Here is a 24,595-nt window from a genome sequence, read left to right on the forward strand (position 1 = left end):
TTCTGAAATACTACCCAATAAAATCTCTCATGGGGTGTTAGGATAAGTAGTTTTTAGTGCTCAATTAAAAAAAGAAATTGAGCCTGATATAACCTTAATTTACAAAAACACGTATGTCTTGCTCATCAGAAACACTGCGTAAACACGTAAGAGATGCGTTAGCACAAAGTCAAGCATTCAAAGGGTTCATACCAATTTCCTCAGGAAGATGAGTAAGTAGATTCTCTCCAAGGCCTAGATGCGTGAGACTGGTAAGGTGACCAATGCCCCTAGGAAGAGTGGCCAACTGGTTGTTTGTCAAGACTAATTTCTAAAAGATTAACAAAATAAAAGACAGTTACATATAGATCTCCTATAGCTGATGCATACGTAAAACTGTGCATCTACTAAACCAATACAATAAATTGTGAATTATTCATTACTAATTTGTAGGTTGTAATTTGTAGATTTTTCTCTCCAAAATTTCACTTGTCAAGAAAAGACAGATTACAGAGGATGCTCAAAAGTCTGTAGAGAAATTAACTCAAAAGATAATGGAATTTGGGGTGTGGCAGGGGAGGTTGGGGAGAAATGGGGAGCTATTAACGATGAGTACAAGAATGAAGAAAATGTCCTAAAACGTATTGTGGTGATGATTGTACAACTCTTCGTGATGGGTCTGAACTCATGAATTAATTGTATGCTACGGGAACAATAGTGTCTAAAAAACTGCTGGGGGCAAAAAAAGATAATTGAATGTTTCCATGAACTTTTTGAAGTTTTAATTTGAACATATAACTAATTTGAACATATAACTCAGCCTGTCAATGACTTAAAAGAAAACTCTTATCTCAGAATTATACCTACTCCATAAAGAATACAAGCAATTTAGAATGGAGTCCAAAGAATTTAATCATACAATTATAAATCATAGTATTTTACCTGTAAATCCTTAAGATAAGCAATTTCATTGGGCAAGGATTCCAGTTTGTTCTCCTCTAAATCCAACTCTCTTAACTTCCTAAGGTTTCCCAGACCATGGGGAAGCTTCTTCAGAAGATTGTTTGATAATATTAAAACCTAGGAGAAAATATCGACAGCATTTGTCAATTCAGGAAATAGAGTTATGTAATCATTATTCTGTGGCTTAACATATTAAGCAATTTTAATTTCCCACAACAGTGACTATTGAGGGTAATGTCCAATTAGGTAAAACATTTAACTTTAAAAAAAACACCCATAGTTATTAAAAATAATGCAAGAATTTTTACTTAAGTCAGTATTAGTGAAAGTAAAAGGGAAGGATTTTTTAAGTTTTTGTGATTGGAATTAAATGTACAAAGTTTATTTCCACACAAGAATTCCCATCCATGTTGCTTCATGACATTGCTGGCAATATCCATGTAACGTCACTCTTCTGACTCTTCCTCCTGTGCCCACCATTTCATTTGTCCTTCCTTTTCCATCCTGCCTTCAGGGGTCTCACCCAGGCCAGAAATCATTAAAATTGAACAGTTTTTTCTTTCTTTCTTCTTTGTTTCTTTCTTTTTTCAAAGAAAATTACTCTTTGCCCAAAGATTCACACAAATGGCATTTTGAGAATGAATGACTAAAATGTCTATCACAATAGAAGATCAATTATTCAAAACCTTATATAGTCATTTAAGAAAGGTAACAACTGACTTTTAAACTGCCTATATATCGATCTAATACAGGGTTTATATATCATATTGAAAGACATGCTGCAAGACATTGATGAGAGAGGTAAAAAGATTGGGGAAGATATGCTTATTCGCAAGAAGTTACAATCTGAGGTTGGGGGCATAATAATGGATAAGAGGTTAGTGCGGTTAGCGAAAGATCTACAAACAGTTTTGGCTAATGTTTTTGCGCTCATTTCTCTTCTCTCAAAATTATGCCATCTTCACCATAGTTATTAAATCTGTATGCTGAGCAAGTAATTCAAGTAGCTGGACTATATGAAGAACAGGTATTGGGACTGGAAGAAGACTAATTAACAATTTAGATAAGCTGATGACGACCCTGTTTGCTGAAAGCAAAGAGGACTTGAATCACTTCATGATGAAGATCAAAGACCACAGCCTTCAGTGTGGATTATGCCGCAATATAAAGAAAACCCAAATCCTCATAAGGTGAAAATATCAAAGTTGTCAAGGATTTGATTTTACTTGGATCCACAGTCAATGCTCACGGAAGCAGCAGAAAGCAGCAGGAAGTCAAATGGTGTGTCACCCTGGGCAAATCTGTTAGAAAAGTCCTCGCTAAAGTCTGAAAGAGTGAAGCTGTCACTTGATGGGCTGTGGTGCGCCTTACCCAAGCAATGGTAGTATTTTCAGTCACCTTATGTGCATATGAAAGCTGAACAACGAATAAGGAATCACATACTAGTTGGTGCATTTCATTTATGGTTTTGGTGGCATGGATTATCAGAATAACAAATCTGTCTTGGAAAAATTACTAGAATACTACTTAGAGAGATTTCATCTCCTGTACTGTGAATATGATATCAGGAGAGACTAGTCCCTGGAAAAGGACATCATGCTTGGTGAAGTAGAAGGTTAGTGAAAAAGAGTTAGACTCAACAAAATGGATTAACACAGAGTTCTAAGATGGGTTCAAACATAACTGTGAAGAGGAACATTGTGAGTCATCACTGGCACTATCAGAATACTAAAATAAATGCATACAGTTTAAGTCCAAGAAAACCGTAATAGCTGTACTTCACTGGGTTTAATATTAGTAGGACATTGGCCTGTTTCATGTGCGCCTAGATATTTTATCCTAAGAACAGTTCTATAGGGTAATCATTGTTATCTACAATCCACAGGTAAGGAACCGAGCTGAATAAACCCATAACAAGGAGATAAAATTAGAAGTGGACCCAGATCTGCCTGGCTTCAAAGCTTATGATTTTATTTGAATTTATAAATAATAAAAGTATAAATAAATTAGTATTTTTGAAACATGAATATAGTATAAGGTGACCAGATTTTAACATTGGTAAAGCGGGACACTATTGATAAAACTCATATCCTGGCGAAATAGTCACATGGCAGCCGAAAATCGTATACCCTAGCTTGTCGTGTATTCTTTCCAAAAATCAGGACTTTTTTAAAACACCGCGGGACGTGGGAAAAATTGTTAAAAATCAGGACTGTGCTGCCCAAAGCGGGATGTCTGGTCACCTTAATATAGTAGAAAAATTGGAAATATATTTATATACTATTAGTAAGCTTTTTCATCAAAAGAGGTACAAACATGAAACTCTAGGAATTCAGAGAAGAGGAGTAAGATTGAACAAATAGGGACAATTATATTATTCTTAATTTTGGAAAACAATTTTAAATGTAAAATTAAGGGATGAGAAGATGGCGTTCCACAGTGTACAAAGTTAGAAATATACATACTAACAAAGAAATTTATTTGATTGGTAATAAAGCCATATTATGTGGGTAATTAAGATGGAAATGTAAGACAAAGGCTTATGATGAACAGTTCTGAATACCAAACTAGGAATCCATGGTTACTGTGGCAGAGAGGGTACAGTACTTGAAGAGTTCTAAGAAAACCATATATAGTAAAAGATGTTATGTTTCAGGAATCTTTACTTTCAAAGATACCTTACTGCACTCAACCCAATCTATCATCTGTTTAGTGGGCAAAAAGGTTCACAAACATCGATCTTAGATTGACGAAATCTACACCTCACCCTCCTAATCGGGTTGTATGGTTAGAGATGTCTGTGATTTCCAGTGAGGTCGCTCATCCAAACAGAGATTGCGCATTTAAGATGTGCTCTGTAGGGCAGATGCCTGGGAGGGTCTGAGTCGTCCCAGTTGTTCTTTCATAGTTACCTCAAGAGAAACAAGACCAGACACATCCTCAGGGACTTTTGTCAGCTGATTGGTGGCTAAATTCAATTCTACCATGCTGGTCCAAGTTCCAAAATCCAAGGGAAGAGACGTCAATTGATTGTCCTAGCAAAGAAAAAAAATGAAATATTAAAGACAAAAATCCACAAAAACAAAACCCAAATATATTGTCCTTTAGAAAGATAATTCTTAAAACAGAAAACCTGATTCCCTTTTCTGATATCTAAATATAGAAAACACAAACTTTATGCCTCTAAAATTTCACATGATTAATATTTTTATTTGATTCTATAATAAAAATGGAAAAGTATACTATACAAAGCAACACCTGAGATTTCAAAGAGCCTAGTGGTAAATGTAATGCTTTCTCTCCTTCACAATAACATGTAAAAGACACTGCCTAAGTGTGAAAACGCGAATAAAGACACGAGCACAATGGAAGAGGAAACAGCCGATCAGAGCTGGCATGGAAAGCCAAGTGAACACAGTGGTTCCAGAGACGCTACTAGTCGAGTCAGAGAAGAAAAACAAAACTCAGAACAACGAATTACTTAGCTAATTAAATCCCATTAGTTTTTCTAATCTTAGCTAAAATTCTTAAGAAAATGGTCACGTTAAATAATAAAATCATATTAGTTAGGTGAAGTGGTTTGTTTTTTTTTAAAAAAGGGGGCATAGCTGTACACATGGTGCAAAATAGTGAAATATGTTAAACTTATTCCTTGCTTTATCAACTAACTCATTATTTAACATTTCTTGTTAAAAACAATAGTTTAAAAACAACCTATCAGGCTAGTTTTTGCATTAATGATATGCATTAGGCAGTAAGGACTACTGGGGTGCAAAACAAGAGTAATGCTGCCTGTGACAGTTCAGTCGATGTGACCAATTGGCTGCACCAGGATTCCCAAGTTGATAAGTTATGTGATGAGGTGGTCTGGCAGTATGTAATAAAGTGGTCACCTTCCATTTTTGAATCACACCAATGTTTGCATCCTGGTGTTTGGAAGCTAACTATGCTGATTAGAGAGGAGCAGATATTCACTACCTTTGCTCCTGCCTCAACACCATTCACTCATAAACACTTCCATAAGAACAATTCTTATCGATGTGTTGGGAGTATTGGAGCCTTTAGTTCCCTTTTTCCAATTAGGTATCAGTAATACACGTCAAAATGCTAACGGTGATGAGATTTTTTTTTATGTCACCTTCTCTTACCTGCATATTCTGTTTTTGAAAGGCATGTGGATTACCTGCCCATTTTATTAATCCATGAAGTAACAAGTAGCAAACATTCATGCCTAAACTATTTGTTTTCTTTTAATACAATATTCAAACATGTTACCTATTGTAAGCAAGATTTTTATGGCCTAAGTACTCAAAGTTATGGTATGAGAAAGTATAGTTTTAAAAAATGTATTATTGATGTTTATAAAACAAAATGCTTATAAGGAGAAACTGTCAGACTTTATTTTGCCTACTTTCATGAAGTTGCTTTGTCAAGCATCTGTCATGATATTAAAGAAAACTTAAGGCAAGGCTCTATGCAAAGCTTTATTTTTATTTCCTTGTAAACAACAAACCTTTTGAAACTAACATAGTGTAGTAACACCAGGACTACGTAAAATGTATATCAAGGCAAAACTAATGAACACCTGGACCACTGTCTCTGAGCCTGTCATTACAAACTGAGTATTAAGAATTAATGGCATTATTGCTACTGAATCTCACACATAACCAACTGAGTAACAACACATTTTATATTTCTTCAAGATTACAAGATTATCTTGAATTTCAACTAGTTCACTATATACCTCAAATAATTATAAGAGATGCAACACAACACTACATCTATGAAAAAGTGTACAATTAATAAGTTTTAATTTTAGAATGTGAGTCACAGAATCCCTGGTAATACTGGGGAATAAGCACTGGGATGCTAAGGACAAGTTGGCAATTCAAATTCACCAGCTGCTCCACAGGTGAAAGTGCCTATTTACTACTATAAAGATTTACAGCCTCGGAAACCCTGTATGGGTCATTGTGAGTTGGAATCAACTCAAAGGCAGTGGTGTAGTGTCAAATCAGTTATCTGCTCTTGGACCGAAACTTTGTTCACTACAAAAGAACAAACTGGACTAGATTATTTTTCATTTATTTCCTTTTTTTGCAATCACTACTTTTTTCTTATTACAAATGTAAACCTCATTCACTGTGGAATACAGGGAATAAAAAAAAATGAAACTAACAAATGCCCATAAATGATTCTGATGTCCAAAGATAAACATAAACTCAAACACTCACTGCCATTGAGACGCTATCAACTCTTACTGACCCTACAGGGCAGGGTCGTCCTGCCCCTGTGTGTTTCTGAGACTAACTGTGTGTGTGTGTGTGTGTGTGTGTGTGTGTGTGTGTGTAAGGACACAGTTGCTATGGGAAGATCACTGTGAGGGGAAACAGGATTTCAACATCTGATCACAAAATGGACCGTTGCTACGCCATTGCCTAACTGTGAAATTATATCAATACATAATTGCCAAACTGCTACAAATCATTCACAGCCAGAGTAACACTTACCAAGCACAGCACAACTCAGTGTTTGGTACCAACAGACATATCAACATATTGTCTCAAATGTAGAATTCAGATAACAAGACCGTCGATATATGAGGAGTAGGACCATTTAACATGTTAAATAACATATCAAAAAGAGTTCTTAAAAAATATTTGTGAGGATAGGAACTGGAAACACAGGGAATCCAGGGCAGATGATCCCTTTATGACCAGTGGTGTGAGTGGCGATTCTGGGAGGGTAGAGGGAGAGTGGGTTGGAAAGAGGGAACCGATTACAAGGACCTATATGTGACCTCCTCCCTGGGGGACGGACAACAGAAAAGTGGGCGAAGGGAGACGTCGGACAGGGCGAGATATGACAAAATAATAATTTATAAATTATCACGGCCTCATGAGGGAGGGGGGAGCAGGGAGGGAGGGGAAAAATGAGGACCTGATGCCGGGGGCTTAAGTGGAGAGCAAATTTTTGAGAATGACGAGGGCACTGAATGTACAAATGTGCTTTACACAACTGATGTATGTATAGATTGTGATGAGTTGTATGAGCCCCTAATAAAACGATTAAAAAATATATTTGTGAGAAAAGATTCTTATGTGCTTTAACATTTTTAGAATTTTTTCCTTGTCATTTTTGGATAGTTTGACTACAATATGCCAGTGCATTAACTTTTTTAGATACTATTTCTAATAGCTCCACAGCATTCCATGGATATATTACTTGTTACACTCACTGCCATCAAGATTCTGACTCACAGCTGCCCCTGTGGGTTTCTGAGACTGTAACTCTTTGGAGGAGTAGAAAGCCTCATCTTGCTCCTGAGGAGCACATGGCTGTTCCAAACTGCTGGCTACGGTTTTATCAGCAAAGCATGAGGACCTTTCCCCACACCATGATGAAGCATAAATGTTAGCAAAAGTACTGTCAACAGTAGGTTTCTAGTGCCCCTCTCCCAAAAGAACACCCAAGCTTACCTTCATATTCAGCTTACTTAATACTTTTGCTCTTGAGAAAATTCCAAATGGGATTTTATTGATGCGATTGTGTTCCATGTTAAGAGAATAAATGGTGGAAAATTGAGAGGGGCCACCCATTGGATATAACTGAAAGCAATTTCTGGCTAGGGTCAAACTATTCAGTTTCACAAGACTTGATAAAAGAGTCTGTAAAAAATAAAATCAAGATTAAGAATTAGAACTGTAACAAAACTTTAATCGGTATAAGAAGCAGTTCCATACACAAAATGATAATAAATTTCAGAGGGACAGTCACTATTGTCACTGCTCGCAATGAACTTCTCTGGATCTTAGTTCATTCATATGTAAAATGATGTCACAGGTTTTAGGGAAGACGAGAGGCACTGTTGGAACCCACCACCACTGCACAGGAGGGAAAACCTGGCAATCTGCTCTCATCAGGTGCGACCTAGGATACTCGATGCGGGGAGTGGGTCAATATGAGTTGGAATTGACTCACAAGCATCTAGCAACAATAGCAAAGACTAAAAGAGAAGAAATCTATAAATGGCTTTACAACAATAGGCATAAACTTCAAATCCCTTCTCTACTTAAATCTACTTAAATTCAAAGAAAAGAAGAAATACTGGAGTAACTGGAAAAACTGAAAGAAGGTTGAGAGAGTGAGCTAGATAAATAAATAAATATTTATTTATTTCTTATATTTCAGATATTTATTATATATACATGCAGAAAAGTAGGGGGAAAAGCATCTTAGATTAGAATGAAAGTACAAGCAAGACGTTAGTCATCTACCAAGATTCACTTGAAGACATGGCATCTGATATGTCACTGTGACTTGTAAGGTCAGCGATAGGGCTGAAATAACTACTTCACAGAAGGTATAATTATACGACGCACTGAAACTTTCTCTTAATATCCGTCTATTGTACAGAGACAAAAGAAAGAGCACAAGTATGAGTGGTGCTAAGAAAGCTGCATGATAGCCAATTCAAGAAAAAGACTGTTTCTATTCTACTTCATGGCAAAGAAAGGAGACAAAGAATTTTATGCAAAAATGCCGTTCCTATTGCAACGGACTTTATTGAATGGATCTACTTTGATGAGAAATGCTGATACCTGGCTTGAAGAGAAGGGTCAACAATATGACAAGTCTCCCACCTTTCATTTTTAGGTCTGTAGGTCGTATTGTGAAACTTTTGGGATCCTTATTATTGCTTGAGTCAAACATCTGGGTTTCTACCTCAAATCTTGTTTACCAGCTTTATGGCCTCTGATGAATTATTACTATTAAAATAATTAATAAACTCAGATTGTATTCCCAGAAAAATATTGAGTGCAAATGTGAAAATTATCTGCATAACTGGTAACAAATGGGCTAAAGCATAACTACTTTTAAGCTATTTGTTGATCTATCAGATGAAACGCCTAGCAACAAATTTAAGATTATTATGAAAATTAAATAAAAAGATAATACATGTAGAGCTCATAGTCTTATGCCTTGAGCACAGTATGTTCGTAAATTGATTAGATTTATTTGCTTTGTGTATATATGGCTCCATTAGGACTAGTTTCTAGATAGTATTCAAATAGAAAAAGCATAGTGTCATTCTGTTGGCTCTGGTTTCAGCACCATGAGTCCCAGTCCGATAGAAAACCACTTCCTGATTTTTTTTCTGCCTAACCCAGCTTGAATGTTTCGTTAAGTGCTCTCTAATGGATTTTTGTTGCTTTCCTTATTGTGTTTATTATAAATGCAGATAATTACATATTTGCACTAAGAATATGTTGCTTCCAAAGCACACAGACTACTTCTAAATAATGCTTTCCCATATTTCAAAAAGGCCAATCAAGGTCTTCTTCCCTCCTTGCTTCTCTTCTGAAAATGGGTCCCTTTACAAACACACACACCTTCAACATCCAAACTGAAGCGAGCTATCGTCTTTAGAATTCTTTGGCAAAGGTAAATCTTGATTTCTTTCCGTTACAAAATAATGTACCGTATATACTTGAGTATAAGCCAAGTTCTTTCCAGCACATTTTAAATGTAGTTTCTGTGGTAAAATTAGGTGCCTCGGCTGATATTCGGGTTGGCTTATACTCAAGTATATACAGTATATAAAGGTATCTAGCACAATGTCTAAAAAAACAACCCATATTCACTGCCTTCAAGCTGATTCCAACTCATAGTGACCCTATAGGGCAGGGTAAAGCTGCCCTTGTCCCTGTGGGTTTCCGAGGTTATAAATCTTTAATAGAGTAAAAAAGCCTTGTTTTTCCTCTCCCTCGGAGCAGCTGATGGTTTTGAACTGCTGACCTTGTGGTGAGCGGCCCAACACAAAACCACACCACTAGTGCTCCTAAAACAGTGGTTCTCAACCCTCCTAATGCCGTGATCCTTTAATATAGTTCCTCATGTTGTAGTGACCACCCCCAACCACCGGAAATGTGTTTTCTGATGGTGTTGGGTGACCCCTGTGAAAGGGTCATTCAACCCCCAAAGGGGTCATGACTCACAGGTTGCCATTTGACACCGCCCCCCACAAGGAGTCGCGGCCCACAGGTTGAGAACTGCTGTCCAAAAAGGTACCCATTAACTACTAATTTCTTTTCATTGACAAAAAGAACTTGAATTTCCAGATTCACTCTTAAGCATAAGAATATCAAAGTTTTCAACCTTACTAAAGCTGGCCAAGCATCTTCACTCATACATGTCAATCCATATATATACTCACATTCATATGCATATGTGAAGTTTGAATTTGCACGCACTCAAAGCATAGCAACAGTTAAAACACAATAGGCTTTAGCAACAAACATGTTAAATGGAGCTACCCATATATAACTTATTTAATATTTTTTAAAAAGATCCTACAATCAATTCATAAGTCCACGATTTTTTTGTTAGAATACTACTATAAGATACTAAATTGGATTAACAATAAGAAAGGATATCTTAAGCTGTTGCTATGCTAAAACAGTAGACCGTGAAAGGCAAAAGGTAAAATAATAATAAACAATGTTGACAATATTTTGTTTATAAAAAATTGTATCCTACTCAATTAATCCATAAGTAAAATAAGTAAATACATTATTATAATAGAACCAAGAAAACCCAAAATAAAAATGTGTTAAAAAAAATAACAGATTTAGTGATTGGTATGTACTAAATAGGCTTTAATATTATTTCATAAACAGGGTAATAATATGGTCAGAAGAAAATTACAGTTAATAGTAATTTTGATAATATGTCCTATCTCGTTTATTCATTATCATCCTATCTTTTAACAATTAAACTGGAGAGGGTAGTTTGGCTTTAAAAGAAGCCTTACAACTTTTCCACAAGGATGCGAGAACGCTTATATGGTACTAAAAGGGATAGTGGAGAACCTGGGTGGTACAAACAGTTAACAAGCTAAACTGCTAATTGTAATGTTCAAGGTTCAAGTCCATCTGGAGGCACCTCAAAAGAAGTGAGCTGACAAGGTCCTTCAGAAAAATCAGTCCATGAAAACCCTTTGGGGAGCAGTTCTACTTTCACTCACACGAGTCTAAGTCAGGGTGAAGGCAAATGACAGGCTGCTTTTCTTCCTGGGTTTCTTCTCCTCAGTAGAGAAAAGGGTTGTATTAGGAACGTTGGAATTTTTCTTTCTCACTTATAATGTTTATCTTTTGGGAGGCTATTCCGTCCCATACTCATTATTTCAGTGATCCCAGTCCAAGTGGATCCCCTCATTCTACTGCACAGTTCTTTGTAAAGTTTTCTCTCGTCCACCTCTTACCTCTGGTAACGTAGAAATGTTATTGTTCTCTAAATTTAATTCTTCGAGGGCACTACATTTTGCCAATGATCTGGGTATTGCTGACAGCCTGTTATATCTCAGACCAAGACGACTTAAACTGGACAGGTTTCCTGTGAACACAAAAAAGGAAATTTATTTATTTTAAAGTCTGATGACCAATCAACAAGATGTTGGTGAAGTACTGTTTCAGTAAGATCCACAACTCCTTGTTCCCTGGAAATACACACCACACACTACATCAAGGAGAATTGAACTTACATCCATTTCGTGCCAACTTGTCTTAGAGAAATAATAAAATATACCTCAGTAAGGCAACATTAAAAATGAACTATTGGAATGTGTTGACATGCTTTAAAAAATTAACCTTTTAGATAAGGCCTAGTTTGGTTGCATCACAGTAGTGATATTTCAAAACTGTAATCCCATTTGTATCTGCATGATCAATTTATAACAAGTGGTTGTATACAAAAATATGTATAAATCCAAGGAACAAATTTCTTAAACAGTGACATTTCAAACATGAATAATAATCTTTTAAGATCAGACAGGTTTAATTATTCCATTCGTTTAAGAATAAACTATTTTCAACTAACTCTGAAAAAACTGACCCGATGGTAATATATTTTTTGTCTCAAAGCTTTAAAAATTACAAAATGTCGCCACTGTCACCCCTGGTCCTGACAGTGGCGATACCAGGAGGGAAAGGGGATGTAGTAGGGGGGAATGGATCACAGGGAGCTACGTGTGGCCTCCTCTCTGGGGAACGGGCAGCGGAGGGGTGGGTGAAGGGAGACGCCGGACAGTGTAATACAAGATACAATAATAATTTATAAATTATTAGGGGTGCATGGGGGAGAGGGGAGGAGGAAGGGAAGGGGAGGGGGGAAAAAAGGAAAATTAGAGGCTAGCGAATTTTGGGACTGATGAGGGCAACAAATGTATAGATGTGCTTTACACAATTGATCTATGTATTGTGATGAATTGTATAAGCCCCAATAAATTGATTTAAAAATAAAATTTAAAAATAATTACAAAATGTCAGTTATAGTCTCCCTTACTACTTAATAGATGAAGTCAAATTAACAGTATCACAAAGCAACAACATAAGCATCATGTTATCATTTTATTGGTCATCTTACACTTAAGTAAGCTACCAGAATGGATATAAGTCCTATATTGGCTATCACTAAAGATTCAAATAAAATTTAATCGCCCAAGCAACATATATTACACAATGTATAAGTTTCTTACCAAAAAAAATTTAACGGTTGTGGTAGTTACATAATCCGGTGTCAATTTGGGATGTAGAGAATTAAGAGTGAAGGGGTGGCGTCTAGTCTGTCAATCGGATTATAGGCAATCAGGCCTCTCTGTGCGGAAATGGCCTTCTCCTGAGAATTCTGGGAACTCCTATGTTTTCCTCTTTGGAGGCGGGAGACATTCTCTCTCTCTGCTCACACCCTGAGAGATGCTCTACTGACAAGACACATGGCACAATGCTGACAGACGCCCCATGCCCTGGGAATTGGAGAAGCCACGTGGAGACCCTGCCAACGCTGAGCTACTTACAATGCCACTGGACACACAAGACTCCCCACCCAACTGGCCTGTGGCCTGTGATTCTCCTGCATTCGGCGTCTTTGCATGTGTTTTGTGAGTCTGGGAGGACTTTATAGATTGGTGTCAGACATGTAGGCTAATATCAAACTTGTGGACTTGATCTGGACTGGGCTGGGATATTTTCTCAATATTCAATTGTTCTTGTATCTAAAGCTCTTTCCCATACACATGAGTGTGTCTATGAATTTGTTTCTCTAGTCTACCCAGACTAGTATGACAGCAATGAAAGTTTACTTCAATATATTTCTTAGTGTCGGCTGATTAATTTCTTTTCTGGCCTCAATTGTTGCTATGGCACTTTGGACGGGCCAGGTTCAAATGCCAAATGCAGCCTTTCCTTTTAAATTACAGTTCTTTCCAGTATGAGAAATGACAGAACTGGGTATGAAGACTTATATTTTAATGTCTTTCCATTTTATATAACCTTCAGATTCTGTTTCCTTTCTCTTTTTTGCTTGGGTCATTTTTCTAAAAGCTACTACATGATGATCAACTTTGTGTCTTAGATACAACATTACTACAGTCCTTACAGAAAATGGGTATTAGCCTCTAGTACCAGTTCAGCTCAACCCATTGGGAGTATAGTGATAATGTACCATAGTTCTTTGTAGCACTCACCTACATTTTCCCTTTTCCTCGGGGCAAAAAACATTCATGACTGACGGCATAAAAAAAAATGACTGGAGCTAATTTTCATTCTTTATATCTTTGAGCTAAGAAGTACATATTTAAAAAGATTATCTGATGACTATTAGTTGGACCAGCTAAGAAGAAAAAGTGAGCGACCACTTCAATTTCTTTCTCCAACTGGAATTACTCCAGAGGTATGCCATGCTCGCTTAAAGCACTTTTCTACCAGAGTGGAAACTGAGCCAAGAGTTTTCTAGTCCTGTTTAAGTAAGATTTTATGAAGCATAAAATTGGATATGAAAACAACAACAAAAACTACCAGTTAGCCTAAGCAAGTAAATTTTGTCTTTATAAAGTACGTTCAACATTGTTAGCTAAGAGCCTTTCGGGAGTTGAATTATGAAGGCGCTCTGGTAAGATGTGTTAATTTTGGAGGGAAAAAAAAAGGCAGATGATTGGGTCATACTCCAAAGTCCTGAAAATTTTAGCAAATAAAAATAAGGGTAAGGAAAATAATAAGAGTAAGGGAGAGTTTTAGAAAGTTAATGGGAAAGATTCTATTTTCTTTCAAATTCATGGAAAAAATGAAAGTTTACCACCAATTTTTTGAAGCTCCCTTGTGTCTGACAGGCTTGCTCTGAGGGTCATATATGATGGTGTAAGATACCTAGGCACAGTGGTCGATATATATAAAGTGATCATGAAATGATTTTTATTTTATGGTATAGCTACATTCAGCAACAACCTGTACCTATTAATATTATGCTACAAAACTTTCAAGATGTGAAAAACTTTAGATTATGATGTTAAATTTAAAAACAAACCAAATTGCACATTTTTAATGATCTCAATCATGTAAAAAGTACATGCAAATAAAAACAATAGAAATAAAGTGCATCAAATGTATCCAGGAGTTATCTCCGGTAAGATATGGCGGATTAAAATTTTATGGCTGAACTTGTTTATATTTTCCACAAAAACTTCTATAGTTTTGTGATTAAAAATGCTTTGGGGAAAAAAAGTATGTTATTTTAGAGCTATTTTAATTAAACAAAATAAACATTTTAATATCTTTCCACTATTCTTCATTTTATGAATAACAGGTTAAAGAGATACTTTATACTAAGTCAGCAGTTTTGTAGTATATGGCTATACACACACTTTGAATGGCAGTTTAGACTAAATATGTTGATACTAATTTGAAAATGCACTGAAAATCTAGATTTAAAATTTGTAGGCAAGCTTTAAAAGTTCACATTAACAAAAAATTCTTTTAGCACATTATTCAGACAGTATAATCAACAGACAGCATTTACAAGCTAAATCTTCACATGAAAATAAGCAAACCTAAAAATAATTCTACCTTATTCAGACACTTTTGTATTACATATCTAGCTCTGTAAATGTTTGCTGTGGGTAATTTTCTCGTTAAAAAAATGTCGTTGTTGTAAGGTGCCATTCAATTGGTTCCAACTCATAGCAACGCAAGGTGCAACACAACAGAACACGGGCCAGTTCTGCACCACGCTCACAACTGTTATGTCTGAACCCACTGTTGCAGTCACATGTCAACCCACCTCACTGTGCAGCTTCCCCTTTTGATTGACCCTCGGCTTTACTAAGCATAGTGTCCTTTCTCCCAGGACTGGTCCCTCCTGATAATACGTTCAAAATACACAAGACACACTTTCAAGGAGCATTCTGGCTTTAATTCTTTTAAATTTATTTGTTTGTCCTTCTGGCAGTTCGTGGTATTTTCAATATTCTTCAATAACATTTTATTCAAAGACTTGATTCTTCTTAGGTCTTCCTCGGTCATTGCCCGGCTTTTCCATTCAGGCCTCTCGGCTGGGTGGAAATACCATGACTTGGGTCAGGAACGCTTTCATCCTCAGGTAACAGCTTTGCTTTTTAACACTTTTTTTTTTGCTGCAGCAGCAGACTTGCCAATGCAGAAAACTGTTAGAAAACTAGTAAATGAGAGGTGAAGAGTTTTAGATTTAAAAATAGCTAATTTTTATTGTTCCTGCCTAAGATATCTTCTTTTTCCACATAGACTTGAGTCTAGGCTTTAATCTTAGAGCAATACAGCCTTAAGACATCTGTAAAGCAGTTTGTCAACACAAGAGGGTACCCGTCAAAAAACTGGAATTGAGTTGGGCAGAGTGGAGCAGTCGTAGTATGTATTTTTCCCTGTAGGCGAGCATCGAGCAACTCACTCTGAGTAGTGCACCCAATGGCGTTGCCCGAGAGGGTTCTCTCTGGTCACAGTTAATGTTTTCGTAAAGGCTGTTTCCCTGGAACCTCGCTTCCTGATCAGATGAAAATGCTGACTCGTAATGCATTTGCAGTTTGTTAACCGGGTCAGACATTAATCACGATTTCTATTTAGAGGTTGTAAAAAGGTCAGATAACCGTGTGCAACAAAAAAGGCCTGATCTGTGGCAGGCAGGGGACTGGTTTTGCCACCACCACAATCCATCTGCTCACGCAGCCATCGCAGTGCATCAGTTTTGAAAAAAAAAAATTCCATTTTTCTTTATGTACCCACTTGTATATCAAAATAAACCTTATTGTAAAATGAGCACTAATGAGCTCACAATTAAAGTAACTTTGAGATTCCTTATATGAGGGGGTACCCTCTCCCCCAAAATGGAATTTTTGTACAAAACCACCTTCCAAAGTACTCGCCATTACACTTAATACATTTGTCAAATCTGTTATTCCATTCTTGGAAACATTTTTCAAGCTCATCTGTTTGGGTGGCCAGCAGCACCTCCCTTGTTTTTTTCTTCATCTTTTCTACATCATCAAATCTCTGTTCTTTCATGTCCCTCTGCATTCGCAAAATCAAAAAGAAGTCACACGGAGCAAGGTCAGGGGAGTAAGGTGTGCAGCAAGAGAGGCATGCTGTCTTTTGCCTCAAAACTGGCTCACTGAGATGACTTCTAAATAGAAAGTTTGATTAACAGTCTGACCTGGTGGAACAAACTCCAAAATGTACTATCCCCCTCACGTAAAAAAAAAAAAAAAAAAAAGCATTGCCTTGATCTTTGATTTCATTTGATGAACTTTTGGGGATCAAAGTGAGGATGGCGTCTTCCACAGGCTTGACTAATGTTTGCTTTCGTGGTTGTAAGAATAGCACCAGGCCTCGTCACCAGGAATAACCATGGGACAAAGTCTGGGTCGTTTTGGAGCTGTTCTTTCAAAGCACTGCATGTTTCCACTCCTGTGCTTTTTCCTAGTCAGTCAGAACCCAAGGCAAAAATTTCGTAGAGAACCTTCTCATTCCCAAATCTTGTTAAAATTTGCTGAACTGAGCTCCAAGATAGTCTACATAAATTCCCCATCTCTTCAGTGACCCATTGTCGGTCTTCAAGCACAAGTGCAAGGATTTTGTCAATATTTTTGTTCGTTCGAGAAGTTGGACCTTTTTTGAAATGAGTAAACCACTCATACACTTGAGTTTTTTCCATAGCGCTGCCCTTCTAAGCTGTGTTCAACATCACTACAGTTGCTGTGGCATTTTTCCTAAGCAGGAAACAGAATTTCACAGCCGCATGCTAGTCTCTTAAATCAGACCATCACCAAAAATGAGGTTCATGTGAAACTGCTTTTATGAAAAAATTCACTGTGACCTGTGTGTGGTGAGACTCGAGTGTCAGAGAAAGCCCAGCATCTGTGCCCTGAGTGCACTAACTCAGGCGAGGTGCTCGCCTAGAGGGAAAAGGCATATTATGAAGGCTCCCTCCAAGGATCCTGTGTTTCAACTTGGGGATAAGACAACTGAGGCGATACAGGCAAAATCCTTCGCACTAAATTATAACTATTTTCATTGCCTTCTGCCTGTGTAGCTAGGAGCATTGGCATACTAACAGTGAAAAGACAGAGGTGAGGGGTTAAGCCTTAAGACACTTGTGTGTGTGTAATGATGAGCAATATAAAATAACAGAGATTTTATTCTAGAATCCACAATTGTACTTTCTTGGTGTTTAAATTGTTTTAACTTTTTATCTTGTGATACAGCTCTATCCCAGTCTCTACAGCCTGCATGGCTCCCAATGTATTATGAATGTTTATTTTCAGACCCTCATGAGTTTCCTAAAAGAGGCCTGGTGGTGCAACTGCTAAAGCGCACACCTGCCAACAGAAAGTTTCTTGAACTTGTCACCCACCCTACACCAAAAAAGATAAGGCCGTTAGCTTCTACAAAAATTACAGCCTTGGAAATCCGGGGGGGTGTCCTAATCTATCGGGCCTGATAAATTGTAACAGACTCTTTAACAGAGTTTTTGGGAGTTCTCTAGTGCCTGAATCTAGTACAAAGCCAAGTACACAATATACATTTGATGTTGAATGGGAGTTCATTAAAGAGGTAGGTTCCATTTGGTAACACTGTATTTTAGGAGCAAGAAATACTTTTTCATTAATTGAAATGTTCTCTTAACACAAGTTCTAGCCCCCTCCTCCCTAATTAGTCATTAAATTATTCGTGTACTTACGATATATTTCACCTTTCTGTTCTTTTCCAGTATTGCTCATATCACCTCAAACTAACATTGTGATGACAGAATTTGCTGGCCTTGCAGATGCTTCACTTTCTCTAACACCCAGTCTCACTACACAGTGACTTTTCACTAATCCAGATATCCATCCTTTTATTCCCTTGAGGAGAAAAATTAAAAGAATCTACAATTAACATCTTAGGCTCCCCATGTCCTAATGTGCCTCTTCACTAGCCATTAAGGCTCTCTCTCCATGGCACAATGCCACTGTCACAATCCAGACACTTACTGTGAGCCTGCTGGGTAAACACACAATGCTAAACCTAAGACATAGTCTTACAATCCAATGAGTGAAATATTTTCACAAATAACTGTGATACTTAATAAATTGTGACAGTGACCTAAGAAAGGTAGGGATTTAGAAGACATTGAGGAAACTTCTGGAAGGAGAGGTCAAAGTCGGCTGTACAACGAAGGTGGAGGAATTAATCTTGGAAAGGAAACTATCTCTACATCTAAGTACAGAAGGATTGACGCCAAGCTGAGCAATGAAGTAGGAATGAAGAAGGAGGAAGTTTGGACAGCCTAATTTACACTGTGAGGCTCAATCTTCTCAGTAAAATAAACCAGCGACTTCATTGTGGAAAACTTTGTTGGTGTCTGATATGTCCAGTGACATTTGATGAAGAGATAACAAGAAGTAGATATAACACAAAGGTATCCATAAGAGTAATTTAAGAAAAATCCAGAATGGACTTTCCGGTAAAATACTGTGTGACTTCAACGTGACCAGCCAGGCAGCGGCAGAACTACTGTCAAACCCAGTGGGTTCCCTGACAAGTCATCTCTCCACTGACTCCAGTTAGCTCACTTGCTTTTTGGCATGGAAACAGCATGCTCATTCTTATCTCCGTGCTTGACCATCTATAACCGTACTGATGGAATGCATTTCTTCACTATACTGAATCCAGTCCAACACTTTGTTCAGAAGCTTTCTCTGACAACTCTATCAAGATCTTATTAATCTCCTTAAAAATTAAAATGAAGTAGCATATTGTCATCATACATTGGTGTTTAGTTATGTTTGGTCTTATGTTGCTAGTTGTTTGAAGTATTCTTTATGTCCCCAACAGACTCAAAACCCTCTAGGAGAGGAGCCTTGCCTTATATTTCTATGCCCCCAGAGAATCTGAGTGCTAAGTACAACAGGCATTCATTCATACTTTCTTAATAATTACAGATGCTAAAACGTTTCACAACTAGTCATCCTTTCTGTAAGAGGCAAGATGCACAAATTTAATTATTATGAAAGTCTCATAAATATCTTTTCTTTGACCCACTCTAATTTTACAAAATGAATGTCTTATAAAACATACTTTACTGGGCATGTTATTGTTATGTGCCCTTGAGTCAATTCTGACTCGTAGCAACCCCACAGGGTAGATTTCCCCACAGGGTTATCTAGCTATAAACTTTATAGGATCCGATTCCCAAGTCTTTTCTTGAGCAGAGTAGCTGGTATATTCAAACCACCAACTTTTGAGTTAGCAGGTGATCACTTACTTAGCCATTGCACCACCAGGACTCATGACACTTATTTTATACTTTCAAACAATATCTATATCTATATCCTTCTAAAAAATTTTCCAGAGAGGAACAGGTATGAGTAGGCCACAGGGACAATACTTGCAACCATAGATCGGGTTGGCAGCAGATGGTATTCTAGAAAACGTGTATGTGCTGTAACATATTCATGTTTATAATAGAGCAAACAAGGGGCAAAAGTTTATAAGCTTCTTAGCTATAACCAAACACCAGGAGGGAATGAATCACTGGTGCTAGAGGCTTACGACCACAGTTGTGGGTGGTGGGGCATCAAGGTCAACTGACATATTTCATAAACATAATGTTCTAGAGTCTACTTTTATAAGTAATGACTGGAGTCTTAAAATCTTGCAAGCAGCTACTATTGGTCTCTCCCAGCCCAGATTAGTGTGAAGAATATACAAAAATGCATGGAAACAATAAATACAAGAGATTACTGAGCTGCCTGAACCCCAGTCTCCACCACCCCGGGACCAGAAGAACAAGACGGGGCCCAGCTACTATTGCAGTCCACTCTGAAAGGGATCACAATAGAGGGTCCTAGACAGAGTGGGAGAAAAAAATGCAACAAAATTCAAAATCTTTAAAAAACAAACAAACCAGGCTTCCTGATCAGAAAGAGACTGCCGGAACCCCCAAGACTATGGCCGTAGTCACCCTTTTGCCTACATATGGACGGACTCTTGCCTCTGGCTCAGTTTTCAGTCAAACAATATCTAGGTCTACTGTACATGGTAAGCAATTGGTGATTAAAAAGGGCCGCATTTTTTTACCAGGCCAAAGTTCAGTAGGCAGGAAAGAGTAGGAAAGAAAATGGGAAGCCATAAGGAGAAAGTGGGATGTTAGAACACATCATGGGGATTGTTATCAATGACTTGAAACAAAACATGTATGAATGCTGAATGGAAAACTAACTTGCAATACAAAGTCAAAATTTTTTTAAATGTGTACAGAATTTTTTCCTGAGATACCCAAATTCTGAATGTGCACACACACAGACACTGCTGTCAAGTTGATCCATATTGATATCTATCCCTAGGATTTCCTAGACTATAATTTTTTTTAGACTATAAATTTTTATTGAATCTGACTGTCCCATCTTTCTCCCATAGAGCAGCTGGTGGATTTGAATCACCAACCTTTAAGTAGTCCAATGTGTAACCCAATAGGTTCACTATAAACACAGTCAAAAAGAAAGTACGGAACAATTCCAACACTCTAGTGCTTTCCTCTCATTCTACCAATCACGGTTCAAACCTATCAACTGCTTCCTGCAGGCGAAAGACGAGATTGTCTGCTCCTGTATGGATTTACAGTCTCTTAAAATCCTAGATAGGGTCATCTAAACTAAAGACCACTTTGCTCCATCAACTGACAGGTTATAATATACAACTCTGTACAATAGACTAATACAATTTTTTGCTTTTTAATTCTCATTGAAATATTTTAGCTAGTCCTAAAAGCTTCTTATGGTATTAAAGATGAGTGTGATAGATAACCAAATTCTAAGTGTTTATCAACCAAAATGACCAATAAATAAAGAACAATAGATTCCTGAAGCTTCTCTTCCAAAAGCAAAAGAACATTTAAATTTCTCACTTTTAAAACCAGAATATACCAGTTGCTGCCAAGTCAAATCCAACTCGTGGTGACCTCATGTATGTCTGAGTAGAACTATGCTCCGTGGGATTTCCGATGGCTGCCTTTTAGATCACCAGGGCCTTCCTTCTAAGGCACCTCTGCATGGACTCAAAAAACCTACAACCTCAGTGAGCAGCCTGGTATACTAACAGTTTGCTCCACCCAGGGACACTCGAACAGATTTCTAGAATTTAACAATTTATTTTTTTTAATCATGTGTGAAACTACAAAATTACATTCGCTACCACAAAAATCAGCAGCAATTTAAATGAGAACAGCGGTAGCACCAACAGTACTGGAACTTGGTTTGAACTTTCCCCCCTTATCCTCCCATCCACTCTCCCATGCTCACCCTCTCTATCTTTCTTTAGTGGTGAATTGGAGGGAGCTAACCTATGGAAAATGGAATCAATGAGATTATGCTATTCTGATGCAGAAATGGACACCCGCAAAGGCCTTTTTCATGTTCAAAGAGTCACTTCATTTTACCAAAATCTTCTCTCTCTCTCTCAGCAAAATAAAAGAGGTTAAGAAAATGAAGAATGGAATCTCATCACTCTTAGGCCTCAAAAAACCCTGACATCAGAAGCCTGTCATGTACTGTGAGTCATCCCCATGGTGGTTTCAACACTAACCCTCTTTCAATAAGCGGTTTTAACCACAAACTAAACTGCACCTTAGAAAACAAGCCATAGCTAGCTTGCTTTAATGTGGAGCCATCAAGAAAATCAATGTTGCTGAGCTTTTGTGTTTAACTGTAGGCTGATCATTGCCAATCATGGACACTGCGCTTTGAAGTCCTTAAAGAGTGACTGTAAATCATTCTGGGCTACACTTTGACAGCCTGCTTCTTATGCTGTCAGATTTTAAAATAAGTTGCAATGAATTCAAATAAGATGCTTTCACTTTTAGCAAATATAATCAATATCTTTAGACTAAATTCAGTATATCTTTTGAGTAAGACTTTAATGGTTTCAATCTGATCTGAGCCAAGCAGCAAAAACTCAGGAGGAAGGGCACAATTCTACAGATGACAGACTGTCAAAGGTACAACTAATATTTTGTAAAAATACTAAACTAAAAAATAAGCAGAATAAAAAAATCTTAAAAGTCAAAAACCTAAGTATACTACCCTGTAAACTACTTATAACTACACATTAGTTTTACTACACAGTATTTGTAGATACAGCCATAATTATTGTAACCTTCAGAGCCCAGTGCAAGAAAAAGCCTTTTGCAAACTATACTCTAGCCCTTGGACACAAGGTCTTGTGGCACATTTCTCTCTTGATCACATTTTAATGAGAAATAAAAAGCAATTATCCCCTACTTCATACCCTCCCCCTTCTTGATTTCCCCCAAATCACAATATATCCCAGAAAGTATTAACAATATCAGGTACATTGTTTGAAACAAAGTAACTGTTGAAACGAAGCCAATTCTTTTCTTTTGTTTCATAACTGACTCTTGAATTAGAAAATATTTACATAAGAGATATTTGTTATTCTTCAACAGGACTAGACTATAGCTGAATTAAAGAATCTATAAATACATTTTTACACAGTCCCACATAAGTGCCACACCTGCCCCTTTCCTCCCCATTTCCTTGTGAACTGTAAGTAGAAGGCAGTGCTTCCTCCCAACGTAAGGAGCTCTGAAGGTTCGGTGGGTTAAACACTTGGCTGCTAACTGCAGTGAGCAGTTTGAACCCACTGGTGGTTTAGCTCACTGGAGAAAATACCTGGTAATCGGCTCCTGCGAAAAGTTTGGACTAGGTAACCCTAAGAGGCAGTTGTAATATATCCTACAGGGTCATGACATGACTATCAGTGCAAAAGCCCTGGTGGCAAAATGGCCAACCGCCTGGCTGCTAACTTAAAATGCTGGTGGCTCGAATCCACCAGCCTCTGTAGAAGAAAAGATTTAGTGATCTACTCTGTCATATGGTCACCATGAGTTGGAATTAACTCATTAATTGATTAACAGCACAACCAACAGCTGCTCTCAGAAAGTGGTAGCTAGTCTAGTAGTGTTCCTGCTAAGTACAAAAAGAGGTAAAACTATACTCATCTACTGATGAGAACAATAGAAGAAAGGCAAAGAAATAAAATTGTTTGGAAAAAAATAAATGTAATATTAATAAGATTTCATTTTCAGTTGTTAGTTTAGGAAAAGATTCTCTAGTCCAGGGAAAAGAGAGTAGGGCCACAGCTGCACCAATACCACTGACTCTCAGGAGAGGTGCTGGCTTTCATAGTTGTTTGCTTTATTTAAACTTACACCATTTAAAACTAACGATGCATCAGAGACTAACAACCAAAGACCAGACAAGTTGTAGGATGAAATCATACATGAAGAAAGCAAAAGATCATTAAACAAAAAAGACAAGACAGAGAAAAAAGGTACCCCGCCAATTCCTGCAGTCTTGTTTTTCTCTACCATTTCAGTGGCAGATTGAAATCTTCCTTCAGTAGCATTGGTTCTTGGTCATATGCTAGCTCTTAACATGGTTAAATGTCAATTGGTCCCATTTGTGATGGTGGCACGGTGTATTTATTCCATTGCCTTTTAGTACTTCCTACATCACTCAATTTTGTGCACAGAATCTTTCCAGATTGCAAATCAAGGCTTGAATTTTTTCTTCAATTATTCAGCTTGAGCATGTTCTTCCATTTTGACTCTTCTAAGTCCAAGTCTTTACAAATTTCATTACAATAGATCATATGGACGCAGCAGGTATGAAATCAAACAGCATATTACATTTGGCAAGCCTTCAATAAAAGACCTCTTTAAAGTGTTAAAAAGCAAAGATCTCACTTTGAGGACTAAGGTGTGCTTGACCTAAGCCGTGGCATTATCAATGACCCCTATGCTGGACAATGAATAAGGAAGACCAGAGAAGAATTGATGAATTTGAATTACAGTGCTGGTGAAAAATATTGAAAGCACCATGGACTGACCAGAGAACAAATGATTCTAAACATATTCATAAAAGAAATAAAAAGGGAAACTGGGAAGTATTTTGAATGTAATGAAAAGAAAAACACAACATATCAGAATTTGTGGGATGCTACTAAAGCAGAACTTATATGGAAATTTATAGCATTAAATGATTATATAAAAACAAGAAGCTTTCAAAACAATGACCTCTTAGCAGATGGACATTGGGCCTCCACTCATCTATTCCCTCAGTGCAAGAACACTTTGTTCTATTAAACTGGCATTCCATGATGCTCACCACCTTCCTGACATGAACGCTGAAGACAAAGCGGGTGCATAAGCATATGTGGTGGAGAAAGCTGATGGTGCCCGGCTATCAAAAGATACAGCATCTGGGGTCTTAAAGGCTTGAAGATAAACAAGC

The 24,595-nt window shown here is 37.4% G+C and overlaps 1 protein-coding gene across 1 annotated transcript in view; it reads right to left on the reverse strand.

Moving 5' to 3' along the window:
• Nucleotides 1–24,595, reverse strand: part of SHOC2 (SHOC2 leucine rich repeat scaffold protein) — a 56,238-nt gene that overhangs the window by 3,560 nt on the left and 28,083 nt on the right. Inside the window, exons 3-7 of the mRNA XM_004700927.2 lie at nucleotides 11,207–11,337; nucleotides 7,422–7,610; nucleotides 3,855–3,977; nucleotides 922–1,059; nucleotides 193–310 (exon numbers count right to left, since the gene is read on the reverse strand). Of these exons, the coding sequence (XP_004700984.1) occupies nucleotides 193–310; nucleotides 922–1,059; nucleotides 3,855–3,977; nucleotides 7,422–7,610; nucleotides 11,207–11,337 (699 nt within the window). The remainder of the gene's footprint in view (nucleotides 1–192; nucleotides 311–921; nucleotides 1,060–3,854; nucleotides 3,978–7,421; nucleotides 7,611–11,206; nucleotides 11,338–24,595) is intronic.

This window comes from Echinops telfairi, unplaced genomic scaffold, assembly GCF_000313985.2.
Source record: "Echinops telfairi isolate 266 unplaced genomic scaffold, ASM31398v2 ScPeMD7_70;HRSCAF=299, whole genome shotgun sequence".
In the NCBI taxonomy this organism is placed as follows: Eukaryota; Metazoa; Chordata; class Mammalia; order Afrosoricida; family Tenrecidae; genus Echinops; species Echinops telfairi.